This window comes from Pyxicephalus adspersus, chromosome 10 (genome assembly GCF_032062135.1).
Source record: "Pyxicephalus adspersus chromosome 10, UCB_Pads_2.0, whole genome shotgun sequence".
Classification (NCBI taxonomy): domain Eukaryota; kingdom Metazoa; phylum Chordata; class Amphibia; order Anura; family Pyxicephalidae; genus Pyxicephalus; species Pyxicephalus adspersus.
The window spans coordinates 9,078,771-9,100,345 of NC_092867.1; the positions used below are offsets into that span (position 1 = coordinate 9,078,771).

Consider the following 21,575-nt stretch of genomic DNA (forward strand, 5'->3'; position numbering starts at 1 on the left):
CAAAATATAGCAAATACATTCTTGAATATTAGGCTTGAAGCTGATCTCCAGAAAATATGCAGCCAGTGTATTTTGCATTCGTCCCACAATACAATTTCCCAGCTTCCATGGGATGGCCTACATCTCACCGACAACAGAAGTAAGTAATCTAAAAGTTTTACTTCTTGTAGGCTGCCTCTATACTACTATGTGCGTGTGTAAAATTCACATATTTGTAGGAAGCGAAGAACATCTTGGGCTACATACACGTCAGCTGATTCTCGTCCAATAGTCACCTCAGGGCTGATATTAGATGAGAATCTGGTGTGTGTGAACAGCGCTCGACAACCGTCCTGGGAGATCCAAGGACGACGAACAATGGACAATCATGGTAAAAGTGAAGGGGAGAGAGCACAGCAGGGTGCCACTCTGTCATTCTCCCCTCCCCAAAGAGCAGAACGGTGCTGTATGTAGATCGATCGTTCATGCATCCTGCTGTTTTCTTGTAGTTAGAAAGGATTGTGAAAGATCCTTTCAAGCGACAATTATTGCACGTGTGTACGCAGCCTTGGATTAAAAAATTGGAAGATAGCACAGCTAATATGGACAACATCTAAAACAAAATACATCCTGCATATCTATGTAATGTTAGAAAAACAAGAGTCCATCAGGGGAAGGGATTAGATAGTAATTTTATCTGGCACCACTCTATTAGTACTGGCATTATTTATATACATACATCAGAGCTTGAAGTTCAGTTGTAAGGGGCACTTCAATACAGAGCAACTAAAATTACTCTTGCTTCCTTCAGAAAAAAAGAATAAACCATTATAACTATGCTAGATTTCTCCCTGGAGATAGAATTGTAACCACGAGGTAAGCAATTACAGCATGCAATTATGGTAAAACCTTTCCAGGTAGAATAAACACAGGCTACAGGACCCCTAATAAAGAGTATAGATTAAGGTAAGGTTTCATGTTGCAGCAATCAAGCAGAAGAGGTGACCCTGTAATCAATCTCTCAAAACTAAATTGGTTAAAAACCCTCCAATGTACGAATAAAAGATTACTCATGTTCAATGACCATTTAGCATTGGTACAGGAACATAAGTAAGCCAAAATCAGCAGCAAAAAAGAAACTGGGGGCTGTGTAATCAATAGCAATAAATAGCATGGACAGCACATAGTTGAGGTAAATCACTATAAGCAGGGAATATAATACTTTACTTGACCAGTCACAGGAGCTCTTTGTCTGTGTAAGCTGCCATTGTTTGTTTGTACCTCATCTGGCTGCTTCATCAGATGTTTCCAAGAGGAAACAAAAATAGCTTAAAATGGATTAATATCACTTCACAGAAGTGAAGTCTGGAGCATGGATGTGTAGCTGGCACATAGGAATGGCCTGGTCTCTCAGCAGGACCGTCTCCCATGTTCATTAATGCTGGTATAAACAAATGTCAATAACATGGTTGAGTGGAGGTCTCCATGCTGCCCATCTGCGTGTCATAAAGATGAAGCCTATGTTAATATTTTATTATATTATGAGTCTTTTTCATTCAGCCTTATGGAAGGTCTCAGCTGTGACTGTCTGCAGCAGATGTTGCTCATTTGCACAACCAATAAAGGCCATGTCTACCTTCCTAACCTCGGCCAATGCGGAGTACCCGTCTGGCTTCATTGATATTTAGAAGAATGATTAAACTATCCTATCAGAACACTATTTTGGAGAGACAAAATCTCACAATAACTCCAGGGGAGAACGTGCATGTGGGGAAGCCTGATGATAATGTTAAAGATACATAAACTAGAGATAGAGAAATGTTAGACCACAGCTGATGTGTGCAATGCCGGGAATTGTGACAAATAAATGAGGTCCTGTATTTGGGAAGAAAAACAGACAAAGCATTCAGACCTGAACAGGTGAACTCATGCTTCTGGACCTCTGCTACGTTCAGTCCTCGGAGTGGAAGAGGTCCTGTACACTGTGTGAATAATCCAATAGTTGGTCGCTGACGGAGCCACTGAGATAGCCAGGCCAAGTGACAGTCACAAAACAAGTTGTTGGAATGCAAGCGGCTGTAATAAAAAAAAAAGAAGAGATATTAGCTACGCTAAAGGAAAATCAATTGCTCATTTAATTTAATGCTTGCTGAAAAAAACTGAAAGGGGGGGGGGGGAGGTAACCCCCCAGCTAAACATGCAGAAGCTGTGATCTTGTATCTTACTATTAAATGTCTGTATACTGCTATTTGAATTGTGAGGAGTTGGTTGAATTATCTGCAGGTATCATAAAAACAGGATTGCAAACAAACCAGAACTCTTTTGTCTTTAGCCCATCTTAAATACTCATAAATCAGTTGGGCAATCTAAGCATAAGTAAGATCCACTTACTTTCTTACTTTTTTTGTAGTCACAAGTCTTACTATTCTTTTTGTGTGATTTTACCATCATCCAGTGCAATTTCATGACGAAGACAGATACCACATATAACGGTGTACAATCCGCCATCCACTGCATCATTAAGAGTCAAAGAGGTAAAAAAAGTATCTCTGCAAAGTGACTATTTAAAAACTCTTGCCTTTAAGAATACTTGCTTGCTTAAGCAAATATCACTGCATTTTACAGGGGTGTTAAGATCTTATCTACAGTAGGAACATTGCAATAAAATCATATGCTATATATGAGAAGTGAATCCAGAATACTGTGCAAAGCCCTGCTGGAGCGGTTTTAAATGATACAGAATATGATGATAGTTGATGTCCAGTCATACCTTCAATATTGTTTTTGGTTAAAACTACACATGGTAGAGCCATTATGCTGGACAACACTTAAATAATGCAAAATACCAATAAACCAAAGATTTGTTATGTTACTGAAGAGATACCCGATCATAACAATGTTCTTAGATGCTGGTGACCTGATAACATGTTTCTTTAGACCAGACAAATCTCCATTTCCACCATGTGTATAGATGCAGGCGTATCCCCAGTCTTAGGGTTTCCCGAGCCACAGAAAATATATCAATTGAAGCCCTATAAAAAAAAACTCAACCCTCATCGTAATAATGACTGTCAAACCTAAACTGAAAATGAAGGATAAACTTGGTAGGATGACTTAAAAAGAAACATTTTTTTTCTGGATGACTGCAAGTACAAGCAGTTAAAAAATATTTTTTGATAATGGTTGCCCATCATACCTAACTAAACCATTCTCAGCACCTTAGAGCCCTAAAAAAACAAAAAACAACTATACAGCCCAACGTTTCCAAAGTAAAATCAGTGGTCAGTAGCTGTACAGTTGATAAGAAAGGATAGGGAGGTGGCAGTGTCTTTGTAAAGGGTTTTACTTGTATTAGAAGATCATCCCTGAACATATGTTGGATGTGTCTGCTCAATGCTTGTCCTAACAGTAGAATGTGGCTTGTGACAACGCTTTTGCAAAAGGATTACTTCTTTTATATATACTCTTGTGTTTAAAGATGTATGTTGACAACTTTATGAGCCATTGGGCCCAAAATCTAAAACAGAAGGGTTACTGAGATTCCAAGAAATGATCTCAGGAAACAGTTGCAAAATAAAAAAAAAAGTTAAAAATCTACAGTGCAAACTTGCCTAAATTGCCTGGCTTTATTAAAAGAGCTAAGTGGGTAAGCTTATTCTAGCAAACAATACAAAGTCGCTATGTTAATTATTACCATACTAATTATATAGTTCGGTTTTAAATTTTCCATTAACAGTCACATTGGAGAAATAAAAAGAATAATATTTTTATTTAAGAAATAATACTGTAAATGTGTCAGTAATCGTCTTTTGATTGATTATTGCACTTTAGAAATTTAAACCATAACTTTAGCTCATGAATTGTATAAATAATGAAATAAAATACATTTGCAAAACAAAGCACCCGAATACAGTTTAAAACAGTATGACAATGAAAGAATTATGAGGGCTCCAGGGTTCTTTCTCTTCAAATGTCAGGCATATGGGGTGCAAATATTACAGTTTCTGGAATGTCTTTATTGTCAGGTGAAGCAAATAAAGGCCATGAAGCAAAATGTGAACTTTTATGCTATACCTAGGAAGCATTATCAGAGGCATCAGTTAGCTCAGATAGCATGGACCATACTTTGATAACAAGCCAACGTTATATATGTAAAGCCCATTGATAGTAGAACAAGACGTTAAAATGATAAACAAAATGTCTGGAGATAAATCAAGCACCTTCACAAGTCTGACTTGAATACTTCTCATTTCATTGAACTCTTTTTAAATAATGTGTTTCTCTTTACAGACGTATTACAATCCCATCACAGCCTATCCCACAAGATATGGTATTGTCATGTAAATACAAAATAGACTAATTTATTCCCCCCTCACTAATAATTCCACCTCAGTGCATAGAGCAATTGGCTGAAATAGGATTAGGATATATTACATATTGCATGAGTATCAGACTTATTATTGGATAAAGCTTTTACTGCTTCTTCCTAGTCATGCGTGACATTCCATTTACCGCCAGCCAGATTATACAGAGCGAAGTAAAACGTCCCTCTAACCACTGGCGCCCTTCCATTCTGCGCCCTTCCATACCAATTACTGCTTACAAATCAGCCCTTCATTAAAAGGAAATTAATAAATACTTTAAAATTCTGAGGCTAATCTTTATACAGAGTGAACAAAGGTGTAAAGAATCACCTGAAAATTTCCTGTTATTAGCAAAGACCATGCTAAAGATATAACGCTCAATGCACCAAGATGGATAGGTATTTTTATCTTATAATTTTCTCTTAAGAATATAATAAAATTTTTAGGGATGTAATACATTTTCTTTAGGCATTTCTGAAACTCAATTGGGAAGATGTCTCTTTAGCATCTGAGTCATTAGTTATCATTAAAGCAAATGGGGAAGTCCAAATACTGTAGCTGTTAAAATGCAGCGTTTTCCTCAGTGCGGGTTTGAAAACCATTGGATGCACAGATTTCATTATAAGCTTAGACACTGGTATAGAAGTCACTGGAACAACCTTCAATTGCCTAAAAGGCATCCAAAAAAACCAATGATTTGTGTAATGTGTGTAAAAATCACAGCAAACAGCCTACAATGCCCTTCCATAAAAAAACATTCCAGAGGCTGTTGGAGGGCATCTGGATTTGCTAATGGGTGCTAATAAACCAGCGACACACCAAGCGAGAAAAAAATGATGCATGAGTTTACATGACATTTGTCTGAATATAGTCTTAAAATAGAACTTTAACTGGCATAAATATGTTCATATGTATAAGATATTTACACATTGTATTACAGTGCTCTTTTTTGTGTTTGTTTAGGTAATTAGTACAGACTTAACTCCACTTAAGAGCAACACTGAAGCTCTTAGACTACATACACATGTCAGATAATTCTCGACTCAGGGCTCGTCTCGGACGAGAATCTGGCATGTGTACAAGGCCCGTCGGACGTCATTATTGGATCCATCCTGGTGAATCTACGAATGACCACAATGGAAGTGAAAAGGAGTGAGCTTGCTCGTTCTCCACCCTCCCCTTGCCATACAGTAGAGCAGCGCTAATCTAATCTAATGTGTGTACATAGCCTTAGTTATTGTCAAAAACGATCTTTGTTATTGCCAAAAACGTTTGGGGCAATACTGCATAACAGACTAAGCCAAACAATACTATCTGGGATGGGACAGGGCCTCCAAAAACTAGTGTTCTACCTTGGAATCAGTAGTTTTCTATGTTCCCTGGGCCCTCCAAAAATGTTTTGACCCACTGTGTAGCAACCAGAAACCCCATGATAACTGAAAAGCTGTGTTATACAAACAGCAACTAGGCTCATAAAGCTTACTACTGTTTAATAAGGCTGCCCTTCACTGTGATTGCCCAGTATTAAAGCACAAGACGCAGGGTGAATATATTACAGTTCCAACACTTTCCCATTTTTCAAGAGTTCCTGGTTGTTGCACAAGCATTTAAATTTGCCTTAAAAGAATCTACATCTTCCTGATATTTTGAGTTGACATTCTTAGCCTACAGGTTTGTTTAAAACCATCAGAAGATTTCTAATATCTGATTGTGGTCATAAATACATAATCCAAGGTTTCAAGTGATATTCTTTAAACCTTATTTCCATATGTTTATAATACCTTGCAATTTTTAAACCTCAGTAAAATTCTTTCTATGAAAGAAAATATTGCATCATTTTTTAAAAAACTAGTAAATGATTTTCTGATGAAAGGAAAAATCATTTCTGCCTGTTTTATGTAGCGAATATATGTAACGAATAATTGCAAAGCCTAAGGAATTACGACATTTAGTGTCCAGACTACAAATCCATTATACTTACAATGTCCTCAGTTTGGGCATATGGTTGAAACTGGAGACAGGGATTGTGGTGATGTTGTTGTTATTGAGGGTTCTGTAAGAAGAAAAAGAACATTTTAATCACACAGAGCTAAAAATGACAGAGGAAAAGCTGATTCCCAGGAGTATATATATGGGCACATCAAGTTTGCCAAAGTTAAAATCTCAGTGCTCGGAGATTATGCTTGACTTTGTTCCCAGGACAAAAATGCAACACAAACCACAAACACAACTGACAACAATTTACATTTATCCCTCTAATTAATGTTATGAAGAAGAGGAATTCTTTATTGGAGCAAAAGAATAGTAATGTGTAGATGGAAATTACGCAACCTATCATTACATACATATTATCCAATATCGCATAACTTTTCATACAAGTCAATTGCTATATAGTGAATCAATGTAAGGTTTACCCAATGGTCAATGCCACCCATAACTGTTAGGTTTGCATAGTTACTGACCAGCTGAATCAGACACCATCTCATTTATGCTCTGGCTGCTTTCCCTATGCTGGGATATTGTTTCTAAAATGCTCCAGACCAATGCAAAGACCAAAAGCTGTGTCATGCTCCTGCGTTTCAGTCTGCATAATGTACTACGAAAAATGTGATAGTGAATCCAGGTGTGAAAGGTCCTTTTGTAAGTGTACATAAATAAATTATGGGTTTTCTTCCAATTCAAACTATAATGTTTTTTGAAATTTACAATGCTATAAACTTGTATATTACTTTTAAATGACTTACTAATTATTACTTTTGTATATTCCCAACAGAAAGAAGCAATGAGAAGACAGGGTAGTTTGAAATAATTCTCTAATACACTGCTGCATTTCCAAATACCTTTTCTTTCTATTGCTTCTTTCCATTGAGAATACTCGTACATACCAGGGTATGCGGCAAAACATATACTAAGGGGAGGCCAATTGGTATACTGCCACATAAACTTTTATATATCAATTTTTTCTAATACAATTAATACAAGGAGCATCTATAAGCAGACATCTCCTAAGACTTTGGTGTGTCCCTCAGATTCATTCTGTGCATTCTGATTGTTCCTGCTATTTATGTTTCAGGTGCAAATGGAATGGTTCACCTGTGTACAGTAGCAGCAGCATTACCAACCAAGGTGGATCATTTTAAACACCCCTTATAAAACAATCATTTTAGCAATAGTCACAGTTGTTAAAAAGAATAGCCAGCCAAAAAATTATGCAAGAAGACTTTTGCATTTGGGGTTTGGAAAAGTGTTTCCTTGCACTAGTAGTAAGTGGTCAGTGGAGAAGTGACCTTATATGATGGTTAGTGAGGGAAGGACCTATTTAGATATACTATGTTTAGTGATAATGACAAGAATACATTTCTTACAGAGAATAAAAAAGATCATTTGTGGCTATGCCAAGAAGAGTTGGCTGTGGAACTGTGCAGGTACCATAAGATTTGGGGTCAAGCGACTACTGCTCTAGAAACTCCTAGCACCACCTGGAGAAACTCTGGATGAGGGTGGCTGTTTAAAATTATTGTTCCACCACAGAAACTGCTATGTTTGGAAAATGCAATGCTGAAAAGAGTTTAACCACTTATGCCTCCATAGACAAAGCAGTAGGTCCACCTGAATGCCCAATAAATAACTGAATGTGACAGAAAACTTCATACTTACAACACTTCCAATCCTCGAAGGGCTCTGAAAGCTCCATCTTCAATACAACTTATTTGATTTTTGTCCAGTTGTCTAAGGAAAAAAAATAACATTAGGGTAAAAATGTTTATTTTTCCTTCAGAAGGTTACATTTACAAACATCAGCAGCCATTACTTATTACTAAAGCCTGCTTCTTCCTAGAATTCTTGCTGTGTAATGCAAAGTAAAGCACTCTCCTCTACAATCTATCATGAATGCTGCAGCCGGACTAATCCATTCTTCCCTCCGCTCTACTTCTGCTGCATCTCTTTGTAGTTCTCTTCATTGGCTTCCATTTCATCTTAGAATCAAAGTCAAGCTCCTGTGCTTTGCCTTCAAATCCCTGTACAGTTCTTGTCCCACTTACCTTTCTGACTTGGTAAAAAAATACTCCCCCTGCCGCTCTCTCCGCTCCTCCAAAGACCTACTACTGACTTCCTCACTCATAACCTCATCACACACACATCTCCAAGACTCCAAGACTTCTAGATCTGCCCCAACTCTCTGGAATGGTCTTACTCGTCCTATTCGGCTTGCTCCTACTTTCTGCTCATTTGAAAGAGAACTCAAAAACCATTTTTCAAACTTCCCTACCTGTTTTCTTCTGCCTTTTGAAACCATCACTACTTTACACCACTACATATCTCCCATCCTATTGTGTGAAATTTTCTCCATCTCCTAGATTGTAAGCTCTTCGAGGCAGTGTCCTCTCCTCCTTTTGTGTCATTGTCTGTTATCTGTCTGTCATTTGAAACCCCTATTTAATGTACAGCGCCACATAATATGTTAGTGCTATATAAATCCTGTTTATTATTATTATTATTTTTAATAATAATAATAAATTATTTTTTTTAACACTTATGCTGGTACATGCTCTTATCAGCATACGATGCTCAGAGGGTGGTGAGTAGATCAACTTTTGGAATTTGCCAATGGGGAAACTTTACATAGGAAAAGTTGCTCCTAAACTCACTAGTGTACACAGGTTTAGACAATCAATCAGAACTCATCATTTAAAGTTTTAAAGAACTTAGAAGAAAGAGAAAAGTAAAGTAAAATAGGTAAAGAGTTAATGCTTCACCGACCTTTAATACATTATCAAATCATCAAAATATTTAAAATTTTTCCTGTCTTCGTGTAGTACATGTTCAAAAAAAGACACACACAACGGGCCTGATTTATTAAAGCTCTCCAAGATGGGAGAAGATAAACTATTATGGAGAACCTGTGTGATCCAACACCTGGAAATGATTTCTTATAAAATGCTATTAGTTGGCAAGTGATTTCGATCCTGGACCAGATCCTTTCCAGGTTTACTGTATCCCCCAGGTTCTCCGATATTAGGCTATCCTCTCCAGTCCTGGAGAGCTATAATAAATCAGCTCCCATGATCTCAAACAAAGCCAGAACAAAGAGAATCTTATTATTTTGAAGTTCAGATTACGCAGAAGTGAAATATACCAATCCTGTGGATGTGGATTTTATAAAGAGAATATGCACATCAAGACAACAATACCCCCTTCCTGTCCACAAAGTAAAGTGTACTTACAGGTTCTTAAGTTCGGTAGCTCCTCTAAAGGTCTTCCTTGGAATAGCTTGGATAAAATTTTCGCTAAGGTCACTGCAAAAATAAAACAAAATTCTCAGTTATTTTAGGTTTACTAAATATCCATAGGTACATATAGTTTATTATTAATTGTTATGCGAATATATATATATATATATATATATATATATATACACACACACACACACACACACATGGTGTTCTCCCCAGACCCTTTTAGCAGGGTGCACCAACCGGGGGTTGAGGGGTTAGAGACACTGCCAGATTTTTATCTTGGATGTAGTCCTAATTTCTCTTCACTTCCCATCATGACTACTGAAAAATTTATAATATCTGGGTAACAGAATAGATTTTGCAAAAAAGTAAATGTGCTATTAAACAACATCTGCTAGGTAAACCAAAAGCTCTGCTTTATGCACTGTATCAGAAAATAATTTTGACTAGTTCATAGTGCCACAAATATTAGCAGAAAACAGTTTATGCTTTGAAGTTTCTTTTTTTATCTCTGGTCAAAAGGCACAGAGATTTTTTTTTTCTTTTAAGCAGCAGTGTTTAAACTCCAAGCTGGTGGCAGTGTGAAATGTAAGCTGCTTGTTAAACAAGTTGTTTATATTTTAAACAGTCTGTTAGTAGTGACGGTTGCTGAAAGTGCAGCTTCTCGAGTCCGTGAAATTGAATATGTAAACAAGAGCTGGCAATGCAGTTTTTTTTGTTTTTAAGAGTTCAAATGAGAATCTAGAAAAAACATTTTTAAAAAAGCACATATAAGAAATTCCTGAAGAGAAAATATGCTGAATATTTGCAAAAATATTTTGAAGCAAAAAAAATCTGCAAAACCTCTCCTCCTCAAAACATAACACTAAGAATAAATAATAATAGTAAATCAAGATTGGTGAGGAAATAGATCTAAACTCAACTGGAACTGGGCACTAAAAATTGGGTGTAGGAGGAAGGATCTGACAAGTGAACATAAAATCGTCCTGCAATTGAAACACAAACTGAAAACTTGATGTCCAATCAGCAAATCCATGAAAGAAGTTAAATTTCATTCAAATATAATCAATTGCTCTAAATCTCAAGCTTGACCATGACCGATCACACCTTTTAAGCTTCGCTATTGGTTTAGTAGGCCACCCATTATATAAAAGGATCAATTGCTAGATATCGGTCTGTTTCAGATTTCAATATTTTGTAAGTCACTAATCCCAAAATAACATGCAGCGACCCCTGCAAACCCTGAACTCCTGATCTGAATATTTGTTTCAATTCCATGGCTAAAGATGTTGGATCAATATTAAAAGGGATGTGGTCCTCATCCTTACTACTCGACACTAGGGCACTGACCTGAAAGCATTTGCATATTAGATAAGTAAACATAATATTATCCTCTAATTCAGGAAAAAGGTATTTCAAGAATAATGCGGTGAAGGAAAGGTAAGCAGAAGCAGTTCTAGATAACAAGCGTTCAAATATCAGTTGGTGATTGAACCTCCCATTCTTCTGCCCCAAAAGTTTCAATGCAAAATGTCAAAACAGACCGATAAGAATATTTACATTAAGCGAATAGTTTTCACATGCATATTTAAAAAAGTAAAAGATTAATATAAGCGGTTATATTAAGATACCACCTCTCTTAAATTCAACACTACAAAGCAAAATCCCAAGTTGAGATATTTTTACTTTGTAGAGATATTTGAAAAATGTTTATTGTCCCTTAGTTTGAATGAAAGCCAAACCAAAGTCGAGTCATCTGCCTGTGTTGTTTAGTAAGACTTTGTAACTCTCAGAACTGGATAGATAGAAAAATAAAAATGGTAGGTGATACAACTCCACATTATGTAAAGCCCTTTTAATTAGCTTTGGATAGAGAGGTAAAGAAAATAAAGACTAGATTTTTTTTCATACCCCTGTGTCGCCCCTAGAATTAATCACTCTTTCTATTTGCCCCAGTGACCACTGTAACCTGGACTAAGAATTGTGGAAAATCCAAAATGTTGAGTTGTCACAAGAAATAATCTTCCAATGAGGATTTTGTAGCAGCTGTAAAAGAAGTAATTTACTGCCCCTGCAACGTCGGCTGTATCTACGGGGCAAGAAGTGGAGTAAAAGATTCCTAAATGGGACACAGATGTATAACCTGAAATGGGTTCTAGCCATTCCCAAAGTCACTGATTCTCAACCAGGGTTTAATGGAACACCAGGATTCCTCCATAGGTTGCTAGAGGATCCTTCAACTAGAGCCGAATGACCTCCTATATGATAATGCGTGTATAGATCTGGGGCCAACACCACTTGGTAGAGCCAGCTGTATTACTCTAATGATGTTTTTAGGTGTCTATAGATATTAGTCTAGCCATCACTATGGACGGGGGAATTCTTTCTTCTGGCCACCAATAAAGAGGCTTGTTTTCCATTAACACCCAAAAAAATGTTAGCTGGGGCTCCCTAGGCCCTCAGAATTATCAAGTGTGAAAAAGAAAGGCTGCCCTAAGTCACCCAAAAGAAAGGTTTTGATAATAAATATACTTGTAGTATCTTAAGTAGTTTCCAGCTGGGAAAGGGAATACATTTAATTTTGAAAGTGCTCCCTATACATTCATATATAGGGTATATTCTATATCAGGGTTTGTCAGCCTTTTTAGCATGAGGAACCCCTGAAAAAACCTCTTAAGGGACGCCTGCTATAATTATGAAATCCACAGCTCACAGTATATTAACATGGTGGTCAGTGGGAAGAATGCCTCCTACCTTGCTGGCCAGTGAAGAATGTCACCCTTACTGATAGACACATTGGTGTCACTTGAACTCACCTGACAGGTACAAACTGCTCATTGCTCGAGGAACCCGTAGAAACCTTTGGAAGAAGCCTAGGGTTTCATGGAACCTTGGCTGCTGTTCTACATACACACAGCTTTATATGACACAATAGTCACAAAAGTATGGCTGACTGGTCATCGGACATACAGAAAAATGAAGGCTGGCATGCATAAGCATTGTGAAATTCTCTGTACAACAGAATTACATGCAGATGTACTATAAAAAAAACTTCAAGAAAAAAAAGGCCAGATGGTTTAACACATGTAGCGATATGATCATATTGCCTGGCAGCTCTTTTTAATGCTTGAACAGATCTTAAGCCAACAATCCTATCCGTGCATGGGTGTGTGATAGATGATAGACTGATGGATATATATAAAAAAAAACAGTTTGCTAATACATGTCAGTTTTACAACTTGTGATTTGGTTCCTTTCAACAGAATGCACCTGTAACTATATTTGCATTCTTTGCAAAACGAGAACTAACATTGTGAACAAACACAATAATATGTAAGTATTAAGTATCATTTGTTTCTAGCTGACAAGATGTTGAAATTCTTTAGGTTTCAGCTGCCTGAATTCTTTGTTCGCCATCAGACACTACCAAACATGGCCACTGTGTGGCAGCAGCAGACTTTGTAGATTGGATGTAACAAAGCATTGTAGGAGTTGAGTTCTTGGTGCTGAACTTTATTCCAATAGAATAGAATGAATTGTTCAACTTTCTAGAAGTTTTATAAAATTCCTAATTTAAGAGAACTGCCCACACTTAATAAAAGTAATGACTTCTGCTTTTTCATCGTAGATCCCCTCTGAGTAGATGCGATTGGCTTGCAACGCTTGGAGAGTCTTGATAAAAAAGCATTAGGACAGTACAAAACCTCCTCTGTGGTTTAGGATTTCCAGTAGGTGACCGCAAACAAGACACTTCACAGTCACAACGCCCTGCTTGGTGCTTCTTCAGCCTTTCTGTACTTAGTTAAAAATGAAGCAGCGGGCTATTGCGAATAAAAGCCGTTGTCACAACACGGGTCACTTGAGGCACTGACCCGATAAAGTTAATAAAGACAGAAACTTACACTAACTTCATCCTAAATTTTATAACTCATTAATTGTATGATCCCGGTCTTTATTGAGAATAATCTTTATGTACTAGAGGGTGAAGCTTTTCAAGCCTATAAAGCTCCTTGGAGGATTTTCACTATTCATTTTCTGTTCATTTTTAAATATTACCATGTCCCTTTTCAGTTAATATAAATGCATTAAAACATTCCTAAATCTGGTAGTTTTTTTTATTTTTTGTGAACATGACTGCAGGGGGAGAGAAAAAAAGAATGACCTAACCAGTGTGCTGTTGCTCCTTTATTGTCCAATCAGCAAACTGGGTGTGTGACTTGCATTGCTTAAAGAAAAACTCCAATCACAAACAATGACTTATATTCTATTGAAATGTTTAAGTTTTCTAAGTTTTCAGTTCTTTTCTGTAGCCATAGCAAGCTTTAGGAGACCTGGGCTCCTTTTTAAAAAGAAGTTACTGTTGCCTGGTTCCTGAGATCTGGGGCAGACACCACGGGGCAGGTGGTTGTTGAGACTGCACCATCTATCTACATTCACCCAGCTGCCAGCCACATTCATCACCCTGCCCATGTAATGCAGAAAGCCAGATGGGGAATTGTAGTCAGTCTTGGTGCACATGTGCATACCAGAAGCTGTGTATGAAGCACAGCCAACTCTTCCCATTGGCTTCAAAAATAGAAAAGAAAAATCCAGCCCTGTGATTATGTCATGTGGCTAAAAAGGGCAAAATAGAAGATGAAAGGTGTAAGTGTATGTTTTTATGGTGTAAATGGAAATCAAATATTACTACAGGGGAGCTTGGTTCACAAGGCTGGCGTAATATAATTATTACAGATAATATGAATTCTGAGTAGCTTTAGTAGCTGACCTGGAGTCCAGATGTAAATGGAAAACCTCTAAAGTTACGTACACACGTCTATTGTTTTTCTCGCCAGATATTGGGCTTAGGGCGGATATTGGCCAAGAATCGGGCGTGTGTACAGCCCCCGTCGTTCATTGTCCGTGGATCTGCAAGGATGAACGACGAGTGATCCTAATGCAAGGGAAGGGGGACCCCCCTCCATAGAGCAAAACTGTGCTGTATGTACAGCACTCGTTCATGCGTCGTGCGATTCTTATCGTTGGAAAGGATCGTGAAAGATTCTTTTCTAGCAACAAGAATTGCACGTGTGTACGCGGGTTAACTCTTTCTTTGGCTTTAGCACTCTCTTAATCACTGATCCTGCACATTGGAAAAGTCGTAGTAACTTCATAATTTCACCTCTGGACAATTGTTCTAGGAAAGTAACCTAGAAAGAACTGAAACAATAACATTCAATAACATTCAATTTCATTTTTTTATGTGCCATTATAACAGGCAGGGAGCTGGTATTTTCAAGAGAAGATAGAAAAGGCAGTGTTCATAGTTCCTTTAATTGTCAGTCCGAGGACCTGAGGCATGTCTTCTACATATCTCATCAGTGTTGCAACTCTCACAACAAATTATTGATCTGATGAGTTCAACTATATCAGTTCAATTATCAAAACCCATTCTTCCTACAATCCAAGGTTATATTAAATCTACAGCAGGGGTGCCCAACAAGTGGATTATGATCTACCAGTAGATCCCGGAGCCCTGACTTTAAAGATAAATTCTACTATACAAAGGAGTTATCAAGTTCAAGTTTTTATTGTTGGTAGATCATTTTGACTTGGTCATTTTAAAAGTAGCTTGCAAGCCAAAAAAGTGTGGGCACCCCTGATCTACAGGCAATATAAAAGATAGATGAGGACCACAGAATGTCTTCTTTCAACACTAAACATGATAGATTTGTTGTAAATGTGTTTCCAGGTTTAAACTTTGCAATTAGAAATGTTTGCAGGGCACAGCAAACAGTTTTGCAGACAACAACATAGCAGTATGAAAGAGTTTCGATCCAACCCAAGGCATCGGCACAGTTCTTTTCTCTTTAATTTTACCACACACTCGGCAAATATCTCCTGAAGAGAGGAAATGATGGAATTAGGAAGAAAAAGGTCACTGTTGCAGTCTTCCACCCCTTGCTAATCCCAGATTCACACTTTAACCTGATTGAGAGTTGCCTTGTTTGGTCCTTCCTCTCTGCTCTCTGTTTGAGGGGATTAGGTTTGGACTCAGCAGGGGGGTAATTGGCAGCCCAGCATCCAACTCCCTCTGTGGTTCTATTGCCTTTCCTTGGCAGTGCGCCCCTGGACACAGGCTTTATGTAGCGAGCTTATGAATGAGAAGACTGAGCCCAACGTTTTCAAGGGCTCTTGTGTCTTCGCAAGTCAACTCTACACATTCCAGATGTATAGATAGCAAACTGCTTCACACTGTGCTCTTGCAGGATGCTTTATACCAATAGAAGGCAAGAAGTGGTCCTCAAAAGCTTTCATGTGGCTCCCATCTCTCCTTAATGGATGGGAACATGCAATCATTTCTTTCTTGAAATCCACAAGCCCCCATGCCCCTCTCATATTTTTACTTTTACAGACAAAACACCCCCTCTCTCAGATTCTATTTCACCTCCCTCCCTGTGTTAAGTGACAACAATGAAAACTGTTACAATAACACAATGGATACGAAGAATGAACACCAGTGATTCCTGGTCCTAATGATACTATCCAAAACTATATTTATGTCCAATCAGTGTAGGATTTTCAAGACATTTCCACGCTTAGAAAAGTTTTAGAGAAGCAAAAATCTCATCCGAAAAATTAATACATAACACAAGACTTTTGTATCCATGTGAATCAGACTGCTGTAAATGATTTCTATAAGAAAGTCTGCAGGCTGCAAAATAAATGTTAACAAAATCGCATCTGCTATTGCGGCCATGAGTTTGTTTACACGTCGTTACCGCTGTTACCGTATCAGGTATGGGGTCAACAGTGAAAAAATGTAAATTATAGCTGGTAAGTATAACAAAATGGTTCTTGTATAGAGACCTCAGGTTACAGAGCGACAACACTCCCGCTCTTGTCTCTGTTATTTTGCTGTGTTGTCACCCTGTCACACAAGCTTCCAGGGGAGACTATAAGTGGCTATTTCAACAGACATTAGGCAGCTGTTGTCACAATCAGAAAACTTGCTCTAAAAAATTCCATGCAGCCATCGCTATAGTGTATATTATTATTATTATTAATATTAATATTGCTGGAGAATGATACACTTTCATCAGTGAGGCTGGGAAATCGAACAAATCTGAAATCAATCTGGTCCAGGATTGAAAACATTTGCCATCAAATAGCATATGACTTTTAAAAAAATCATTCCAGGTTTGCTGGATCACCCAGCTTCACAGTGACACAGGAGGAGGACAGGACTCTGCCCAGAAGAGCTTAAGAGATGGGGGAGGTATCACACAATAGGAGGGGAGATATGGAATGGTGGGAAAGTAGTGACGGTTTAAGAAACAATAGAAGATGGATAGGCAAGTTTGAAAAGATTATTATTATTATTAAACAGGATTTATATAGCATTGTAGAGGAGAGAGTCAGGTTAGTGGAATACCAGAGTGGAGGAGGTTACAGTAGTCCGGACGAGAGATGATAGCAGTGTGTACAAGGAGTTTGGTGGTCTATGGGTACAGGTAAGGGCAGATTTTGGAGATGTTGTGTAGGTGAAAGTGATGGGACCTGGAAATGTTCTAAATATGGGGGGTAAATGAGAGAGGAGAATGTGTCTGGAAACGGTTTGCAGAAGCGGTGAGATATAACAAAACAGGTGACTAGTTTGGCAATTTTTGTATTCGCAAACGGAAGGTCATTTAGTTGGGACTTGCATCAACTTTGACTAAACTCCACGCCAGTCTTTCTTGACCTTTCTATAATAATTGACCACAGCTCACAGTACATTATCATGGTGGTCAAGAATGCTTCTTGCTTGCCTGGCCAGTGAGAAGAATGTCACCTCTATATATTTTCAAAAAGATCATCGGTGTCAGTTAAACTGTCAGTTAATTGCTCAAATAATCTCTAGCAATCTCTGGTTAAAAAAAAAACTGCTGTAATGGGATCAAAGACCTGGTTTACCAGAAATTAAAATTGTTTAGCAAGTGAAAGCGTTGCCATATTTAATGGTGTAATTATTTGCCTGTTCTGCTTTGAAAAACAAAAATACCATGAAGTCTCTATCACTGAAACATGCCAATACTCAATTACAGGAACACATCAAGGAAGCTTTTGATTTAAAATCAGTGGGATATTTACATAGAAGACCTAATCCCTTTCTAGCTGCTGTTAAAAAAACTATATGCAAGGTTTATTATAAATAGAAAGCATGAAAACATTTTTTAACACAAGCGTCTAGATCATGTAATTGCAATTAAATGTGTGTTGTGCTTCACATGAACTTACAGCTGCAACATCATTTAATACGAAACACTGAATTATTAACAAATTAGGGCCAATTACACACTGCTTAGTTCTGAAAAATACCATGCACAGGAAGAAGGGAAGTGTACATTTCATCACAGAAAGACAGCATACTCCACAAGGAATCTAGGAGATGAACTGTTGACAGTCAAGTAAGTTCAGAAGTTCTCTGTGCAGTCTAATTTGGAAAAAAATAGCTGGTGAAATCTTCAGGAACTGAGCATGTGGCTCCCAGCGCACTGCCTATCTGCCGTGCACTTTGAACATTCCCTTTAGGAATGAAAAAAGCATCAGAAAAATCCATTCTCGCTTCTTGATATGCAAGCCAGCAGGAGAAGCAGGTATAGACGGCTTAGACGAGGACTTGAGCAATCAATGCTGGGGTCAAGCTTTATTTTCTATTTGAAGATAGAAAATTCAAGTTATGATCTCTAGAAAAAAGAAATCTTGGGGAAATTATTAAAAGTAAGGAAACAGGAAAAGTTGAAGGACAGTTTAAAAATATACCACATGCCAAGATTCTAACTTTACAGCTAAAAGCTGTTACGTTTAAGTTCAGTTTTTGACCTAGGAAAAAATAAACACAGAGGAAAAGTAAAAGACGAAAAAAAAACTCTCATAAGTTAAAAGAGTAGAGATAAATATATTTGTAAAAATTAAACCGGATACAAAAATCGGCTATTGAAATGGGGTATGCACTATATGGCTAAATATTTGTGATCAGGCAGGACATTTTTGCAGGAAGGGACAGGCGATGTCTCTTCTGCAATAAGTATTCTTACCTGCCTGATCGGTCCATTCAGCTATAAAAATCGGAGAGCTGTGCATGCATTGGTTGGTGGGATACTCGGCACATCTCGGCTTCCCCTGCACGTGCCAGGACTGAATGAATTCCCTGCACCTGCGCACTTACATCATCCTGTCTAATCAAGATGGCCAAAGAACACAACAAGGAAAAGAAGAACGAAGCAGCATCGGTGACAAAACAAGAACAGGTGATAAGGGGTTTAGGTAAAGATTTTTAACCATCAAACCTACTTTATGACTAAATTTTGTCAAGCCTTAAATATTTGTGTTCAGGTGTTACTAGTGAAGGGTACTGTTAGGGCCAAGTCATATTGAACTTTTCCTGCTGGTGACACAGCAACAGAATCACAAATAGGAGGCTTCTACTTATGTCCATGAAATCATCCATCAGGTTAGCAAGGTGGTTCAGTGGCTGGCACTCCGGTCTTTGCAGCACTTGGGTCCTAGGTTCGAAACTTAGCCAGAACAGCATTTGCATGTGGTATGTGTGCTCTACTCATGTTTGCATGGGTTACCTCCAACATCCCAAAAAAATGCAGGTAGGTTAATTGGCTTTCCCAAAATGTTATTGGCATATGACTATGGTAAGGACATTAGATTGTCATAACCCACTAGAAGGCAAATCAATGTAAGATAAAAATGTAGTAAGACACCAAAGTAATATAATATTGTAATTTTATGCAAAACTGTCCTAAATGGATCTGTAAATCTTTGTTCTTTCTACAGTTCAAGGAGTTGAGTGTTTATTATTATTATTATTATTATTATTATTATTAATAAACAGGATTTATTTAGCGCCAACATATACAGCAGCGCTGTACATTAAATAGGGATTCTGTGTCTAAAGTATATCTAAGACAGGTATGGACTGTACTACATCTGTGCATCAATGCATACGAGACTTAAACAGGCTGCCCATCTCTGGGCATATGTGGCACACCCCAATCCAACCCAAAATCCCATCACGCTCAAACCCATTCACCAGTCTACCATCTGTGTCCCTTGCTAGCACCCTTTCCAAGACTGGAAATAATTATGTCTGATAATAAAGCACTTTGTTGAAGTGCCTAAAACAAAACTTAAAAACATCTCCAAAATCCACCCCTATCTGTCACTGGAGACCACCAACCTCCTTGTCCACCCACCTTATCTCTCGTCTGGACTACTGTAACATCGTCCTCTATGGTATTCCCATAATCCGACTCTCTCCTCTACAACCTAATATGACGGCTGCAGCCAGACTCATCCATCCTTCCCAGTCCTGTAGTTCTCTTCATTGGCTTCCATTTCACCTCAGAATCAAATTCAAGCTCCTGTGCTTTGCCTTCAAATCCTTCCATAGTTTTTGTCCCACTTACCTTTCTGACCAGAAAATACTCCCCTAGCCGCTCTCTTCGTTCCTCCAATGAAATACTTATGACTTCCTCACCCATAACCTCATACCCTCGTCACACGCACGGCTTTAAGACTTTTCTAAAGCTGCCCCGACTTTTTGGAATGGTCTTCCTGGTCCTATTCAGCTTGCTCCTACTTTCTGCTCATTTAAAAGAGCACTCAAAACTCATCCTTTCAAACCTGCCTACCTATCTTTTTCTGTCTCCTAAAACCCTCACTACTCACCCACCATCCCATATCTCCCTCCTATTGTGTGATATTTCCCCACCTCCTAGATTGTAGGCTCACCAGGGCAGGGTCCTCTCCTCCTCCTCTGTCACTGTCTGTATCTGTCTGTCATTTACAAACCCTATTTAATGTACAGTGCTGCTTAAACTATTGGGGCTTTATAAATCTTGTTTATTATTATTATTATTATTAATAATAATAATAATAATAATAAAAGAGTAAAGCAATAATTACTATTTTTAGGTCCAGTAAGTAAGGATCAGTTAATACAACTTATCTGAACATAGACAATTTCTTTAAATAGGTACGACTGTTGAATCAGAGTCATTACAGTTAAGCCATCTGAAAGGCTTTCTCTCTTAGAATTGAGTAAAACTTCTTCAATTGGATTGTGCAGTATTGGTAACAAACTCATGCATTACCTAAAGACAGAGCATTAGCTCAAATAGGCACATGTCTGCTGCTTGATTAAGTGGTTGATGCAACACACTAGAGCAGGAATACCAATCAAGGTGACTCGTGAGATGATACGCCTTGCTTTGTCGGGAATCGTCCTCAGGTCAATAGCTTCATATGACAGCTGGGGCAGATAGCATGGAGGTGTGGATAGGTTCCTAAACAACTTCGAACACCAGCTAATGGAAATCAATACTGCAATCAGTGTCTGCATTACCTAAGGACAGACACTATCAAATGAGCTTTGCTTTCACTGTGTCGTTCTGTTGTTTTGTACAGGGCTGTCAAAGAGGTGATGACAAGGAACCATCTTAAGAGGCACCCAGGGCTCTTCAAGTTACCTTCTCTCAGGATCACTTTTCCTACTTCAAAAACTTCAATGTATATTATAGGAGGTGATCAGAAGCTGTGTGAACTTCCAATTAAAAGGAAGCAATAAGGTGATATGTAAAGATACTGATAAGTAAAAAGAAGAATATAAAATATCAGTCCAGCTAGAACTGATATTTATTTTTATTCATCTACTTTTTTTAATCACTGTCTTATAGGGTGGCCATAGATAAAATAACATAAAAGACACAATCTGACTGCCCCCAGTGACTCCAGTTCACCTGTAAACATTCAGTATAAATAGTATCTATAGGCAAAAAAAATTACATATAGGATGTGTTTAAATTTGAATATTATCTATCACCTAAATGAACACAGTGGTGGCTACACTGCCTGCCCTGCCTATTGAATTGCCAGCAGTGCAGCCACTGTTAGTGAATAGCTACAAAGACTAAAATTTTGCATGAGGACATAGTAGGGCTCTATACCCCCCCCCCCCCCC

At 38.0% G+C, this 21,575-nt stretch overlaps 1 protein-coding gene across 1 annotated transcript in view; it reads right to left on the reverse strand.

Moving 5' to 3' along the window:
• The window catches only part of SLIT1 (slit guidance ligand 1), a gene marked incomplete in the record, with an annotated part of 198,620 nt that overhangs the window by 55,656 nt on the left and 121,389 nt on the right, over positions 1–21,575 (reverse strand). The window contains 4 exon segments of the mRNA XM_072424825.1: positions 1,892–2,055; positions 6,325–6,396; positions 8,001–8,072; positions 9,569–9,640. Of these exon segments, the coding sequence (XP_072280926.1) occupies positions 1,892–2,055; positions 6,325–6,396; positions 8,001–8,072; positions 9,569–9,640 (380 nt within the window).